Genomic DNA, 6,000 nt, shown 5'->3' with positions numbered 1-6,000 from the left:
TCATTATGGGAGATTCGAATAATAAAGCTAACAATAGGCTCACTCACAGGGATGCTCAAAATACCATTAACATTAAGGTTCTGTCTTCTCTTTGAGCATCCGGTTTCCTTCTAAAATTTTAATAAACATGTTTGTTATTTCTGTCTAGTTTTATAAAGGTCAGTTTATTCTCAACATTTTATATAAATAAACCAAAGTCTTTTTCAATGTGGATATCATTTGTCAAAGCTAATGGATATATGAAGAAAAATAAAATCATTTCGAAGGAAAATCAGAGAGTATCTGTTTTAATTAATTGTACCTTTATTATAAAATTATTAGCGCGCCAGTATTACAGAATTGCTAGAGATAACATTTTGTTCTGTTTTTAAAAGAAACAGCGATAAATTAGAATAGAACTAAAGAAAGTTAGATAAATTAAAAGCCGTGAACTTGATGTTACTAAATATCTTTTTTTTTTTGTATTTACATACGCTAGTTATTTAATAAAAGGAGTTGGGAGTTTTCTAATAAAATCTACTAATTCTATTATAATAGAGTCCTTTCCAATAGCCACTCAGTCAGTTCCTTCAAGCAAGAACGACACTAATCGGGGAGTAATTCCTTTTCGTGTTTTGGTTTTGATTCTGGAATCTTTGATGTGAGTAGAACTGGGAGTTCTGTCCCGAGTATTGATTGGTCAGGCGACTTTGATGATTTTGGGAGTAACGATTACCTCTGTATTGACCCTCTCCGCGGTGCTGTGACCTCCGAGATGGATTACCTTGGTTATATTGTTTTCCCTGATAGTAATTAGGACTATTGTAGCTCAAGTTCCTACCCAAGATAGTTTCATTGTACTGTTGTCTCTCATTGTTCCTTTGCTGGATTTGGTAATACTGATTATCATACTGATTTTGGTTGTATTGGCTGTCTCTGTATTGGGTGGTGGGATTATATTTTCTACTTTGTTCCTGCTGTGTATTGTAATAGTTCCTCCTGAACTGATCTGAGGTGTATGTTTTGGAGTCTCTGTTTTGCTGGTACTGGTTGTAGTTTTCACGTCCCCGGAATTGAGCTTGTTGGTTATTGTAATTGGAATTGTATTGATTGTAATTTTGCCTGTTTGTATATCCATTTACGCGTGCATAAGACTGAGAGTTCTGGCCATCTCTGGAATACAGACTTCTTTGGGAATTGTATTGATTATTATTGAAGTCATTTCTGGTGTATCCATAACGTTGATTGGCGATGTAATTGTCATTATTCTTTTTAAAATTAACATAATTTTCGTTTTGGTTTTGGGAACTTTGTTTGTTGTATTGTTGATTTTGGATTTGATTTCTGTTAGACTGTTGGTTATAGAAACGTCCTTCATTTTCATATTGATATTGGTGGTTCTGGAACTGGTTTTGGTAATCACTCCGACTGTTTCCTTGGTTTGCAAAGTCATTAGAATAGGTTTGATGATTCAAGGACCTAGTCTCTTCAATTTGATTCATAAAGGACTGCTGTGGCTGTTGCTGATATCTATTGGTTTGTTTACCATCACTCTGGGAATGCTGAAGTTCCCGATGGTATTTGACTGGGCTGCTGGAAAGGTCATCAGCTCTTTCCTTAGTGACGGTGGCTTGGAATCCAGTGCCAGGAGCAACTGAGTAATCGACTGTGCGCAGAGTTCCATCAGGGTCCACAACCGAATACTGTCCCACAACAACGTCACCCCGGCGCTCTTCCCTTGCGGATTTCATGTCTCCAGTGGACTTGGCGTCGACGGCATAGGCCCAGGTATACTCGGGATTCTGTAAGTAATACAAATTCAGTTACTTCATATCACAGTGGTCTAAAACATAATTATATCATCTTATATGTAGATGCTATTTTCATAGGCTCTGAGGTTCGATACTTACTGGATCATTGTAAATAGTTTGGTCTAAGCTGTATTCTGTGGCCATCTGCTGAGAACGTTGCCTAAAGGCGTCTGAGAAGGCTTCGTAGTTATCGTAAAGGTGTCGTGAGGGAAGGAGTCCTTGCTGAGCCTCAACACCTCGAGAGTCCAGGATGTAGGATCCATCCTGGCCAGAAGCCACACTCACCAACACCAGCACCGCCAGAAGAGGCTGTATGACAATTAGATTCCTGAAGGTTTATCTGTTCATACCTTTAGGGTTATACTCTTAATTTTATGATATATGTCCTTTTATATGATGAAAAGATAATAGAAATGGCAAGTCAGTGAATTATTGACATCAGGAGTATACTTGTTTGAATTTATATACATACATTGCCTTGGCTAAAGTAAGACTGCGAATGGTACTAATATCTTTCAGACAAAGACATATATCTATATTATAAAAAACAAAATTTAGAATTTAGGAATACAATTTTACACAATTAGGGAAAAAATCAGCTATTATGTTTGTGAATGTGTAAGTTAATTTTTGTTCATGGCTTATAACATTGAAGTTAATTTTATTTATATATCTTTATAATTTATAGCCTTAGCAATTCAACTTTGCACCGAAACGTTTGCTTTAGTTATCAACTAAACTTGACAGTTTTTAGTCATCAATTAATTTTCCTATATTTACACAGACACTAATACACACAGATATATATATATATATATATATATATATATATATATATATATATATATATATATACATATATATAACTGTATATATATATATATATATATATATATATATATATATATATATATATAATGCATAAAAATATATAATACACATATACGCATGTATATATATATATATATATATATATATATATATATATATATATATATATATATATATATATATACATATATATGTATATATATATACATATATACATATATACTATACATATATATACATATATACATATATACAGTATATATATATATATATATATATATATATATATATATGTATATATATCTGTATATATATATATATATATATATATATATATATATATATATATATATATTTAAATATAATTATCTATATTTGTAGCTTACCTTCATCATCGGGGAAAAGTCAGTAGGCAACTTGATGAAATGGAGTGGAGCAGTCCTTTTATATAGGGCAGAGTATCCCTGGCATCACCTTCAGAAACTGGTATCAACGTTTGAGTCTTGAAAGTTTTCTCACACTTGAAATATCTTCTCAGGGATCACCTGACCCATGGAATGCGATCACTCTCACAAGGATTTCTCACAACAGAAACTTTACGAAATACACATGATTCTATTATCAACATTATTATTCATTTTTAATTAAGAGAAAATCTTTAGTAGGTAATAATGTTACCAAATATGATTTTTGCAAATTATCAAACGCTTTCAGATCATATTGTTCACCTGTCTGGTCTTTAGCTGCTGATTTTCCTCTGAAGTTGTTGGACAGGAACTCACGGTCTATAGAATTTCTTATTCATGTGGTAGATATAAATTTCTGGCAACATCATTCAATTAGTTTGTTATGCATGTGGCGTAAGATTTTTCATAATTCTCACGATCGTTTATATTCAGATCTTCCCAGATAGTACCATCCTGTTCGTAATACTAGGTATGCAGTTAATTCAATAGTCATGATTTCTCCATCATGAAGCTAATTACTACACAGTATTCTAGAGTTTCATTCCAGCTGTGACCAAGTTGTGGAATGGTCTTCCTAATCTGCTAGTTGAATCAGTATAACTTCAAAAGTTAAAATTTTCAGGAAATGTCTGTATGTTGAACAGGTTGATATAAATCTCTTTTGATAGTTCATATATGAATGATCTGTTTTAATGTTGTTAGTATTCGTACATCATTATATTTCAATTGTTCATTTCCTCTCATATGGTTTATTTATTCCCTCATTTCTTTTCCTCACCGAGCTATTTTTCCCAGTTGGATCCCTTTGATTTATAGCACCCTTCTCCTCCAACTAGGGATAGTAATAATGACAATAGTGATATGCTAAATATTGCAAATACCACTCTAGCATATCAAATACCAAAAAAATATTAATACTCAAACACATGGATAAGAAAAAAATTCTATCTAATACTGCAACATTGCATGAATATAAAAATATATATTCTGGAAAGTGTAGAATACAGGAAAAGAAACTTGAGCTACTTATAAAAGTGTCCACATCAGCGTTGTGATGATAACATTAGAAAGTGTGCCATTGAAAATTAGGATGACAACTTTTTTCCTTTGGTTTTAGAAAAACAACATTGCGGGAGCTATGGCTAATTATCACCTTATTTGCTTCAAATCGTATATGGAGGTAACGTCATATCCTTAAAGTAGAATTAAAAGTACATAAAAAATTAATTAATTATTTAGTCTTTGATTTCATTCATGCAGACGTGTACACGAAACCATATGCCATTTAGTTGACTTTGTTATCAACTCTCGTTAAAATTTATATTTTCGATTATTGGGAATTAGAACATATAATGTATTTGAAAGAAAAAGTCTTTGCAAATTAGTTGAGAATGAATTTGGAGATACCCTTTGGATATTTTACATATAAATGACGGAAATTCTTTTATCGTGTGAATATTCTTTACTGTTAAAATGGCTTAAGTATTGGCAATTTTTTATTAGGAAAACATTTTACCTTTGCACTTGAAACGCTTGAATTATTGTGTAATCGAATAGAGGCACCAAACCTAAGATCAGCAACAGCTAAAAAGAACACGGGAATGGCCAGTTACACACATCAGTTATAAGACAAAGAACTTTTTCAATGATTCGTAGGTCGTCGTTAGGTAGGCATATGGGACTTAGAGGAGACTAGAGGGCTACTACTGTAATAGCCAGTAGGATAGTACAGTGGTAACGTGTTCGCCCTGCATTCGCACGCAGCCGATTGATCCCAGCCCAGGACCGTGAGTTTAAGCTGTTTACTGGGGAGGCCACTGCTGTGGCTGGGCACCACAGTGGGGGCTGGGATAGCCCAGCTGACATTCTGCTGAGCATTTATTATGATGAAACTGGAACTGAAACCAGATAACTTTACCTTAATTCTACCTATTGAACTCTCAGCAGCCATTGCCTAACTTGGACGAAGAGAGATCTTGGACACCAGTCATATAAATAAGGTCCCTTGCCTTATATTGGTGATAGATATTATCCCAAAAGTGCTTGTAAAGCGGAAATTGGATAATACTGACTTTTTGTGAAACAAACAAGACAGGAATGACCCACTGTGTCAGTGCATTCTTATTTAACAAATGTTGTTTGAACCACAATAACAATAAACGAAACTTGTTGCTTAAAGAAAATAAATTAAGTATTTCATCTGAAGATCACATCAATCCCAGAGTCTAAATTAGCGGTGATAGACAAGATTATAGTTTGCTCTGAACAGTAGAAAATTATTCAAGTAAAGCTATGCATGTTGGCATATATATACCTAGTTTGTCAAGATGCAACATTTGGGATCAATTACACAGTAAGTAATATGCTGCACAGCTATCTCTATATTTCTGATACAGTTTCTAGCAGATACACTAGCAGATACACTAGCAGATACACTAGCAGATACACTAGCAGATACACTAGCAGATACGCGGTTATACCTGCTGTAAAAATTTGGGATTAAATTGGAGGTAACAAAGAATGGTCTTATTGTGCTTGAAGTTCACCAAACTTCATCTGTGATAGGTTTTATATACTCTTTGCTAGCATGGTGAATAATATCCTGATACAGTTATATGCTTTGGTAACTTTTGTAATATTCATAAATTTATTGGTGTCTCGGGACATATCCAGATCATATTGGTAAATATATTGTGTTGCTCATCGTTTGCTTTAGCGTGATGACGTATGCAGAGAAAATATATAGCATTCCTGTCTTTACCCATCGCCCTGATGGACAAAGACATGGATGCCATCGATTTCTCTGAGGAATCTGACGAAATGAAGACACACGGCACTGAAATCTCTCTTGAAATCTAGAAGGCAACTGACGAACTAGAAAAGAATACGATGAAATCAGGAAGGAAACTGAC

The 6,000-nt window shown here is 33.7% G+C and overlaps 1 protein-coding gene across 3 annotated transcripts in view; it reads right to left on the bottom strand.

Moving 5' to 3' along the window:
* Positions 1–307: 307 nt before the first annotated feature.
* LOC137648542 (GATA zinc finger domain-containing protein 14-like) overlaps positions 308–6,000 on the bottom strand; it is a 471,854-nt gene continuing 466,161 nt past the window's right edge. For 2 of the 3 annotated variants that reach the window (XM_068381463.1, XM_068381464.1), the window contains exons 3-4: positions 1,890–2,099; positions 308–1,781 (exon numbers count right to left, since the gene is read on the bottom strand). In XM_068381463.1, the coding sequence (XP_068237564.1) occupies positions 570–1,781; positions 1,890–1,934 (1,257 nt within the window). In that variant the 5' untranslated portion in view covers positions 1,935–2,099 and the 3' untranslated portion in view covers positions 308–569. Of the gene's footprint in view, positions 1,782–1,889; positions 2,100–3,007; positions 3,216–3,349; positions 3,666–6,000 lie in introns of those variants that run through there. The other variant, XM_068381462.1, reaches the window with a different exon arrangement.

The sequence above is a fragment of the Palaemon carinicauda genome, chromosome 10 (assembly GCF_036898095.1).
Source record: "Palaemon carinicauda isolate YSFRI2023 chromosome 10, ASM3689809v2, whole genome shotgun sequence".
In the NCBI taxonomy this organism is placed as follows: Eukaryota; Metazoa; Arthropoda; class Malacostraca; order Decapoda; family Palaemonidae; genus Palaemon; species Palaemon carinicauda.
Note: the sequence above shows the minus strand (reverse complement) of the source record. Positions and strands in the feature narration are given on the sequence as shown.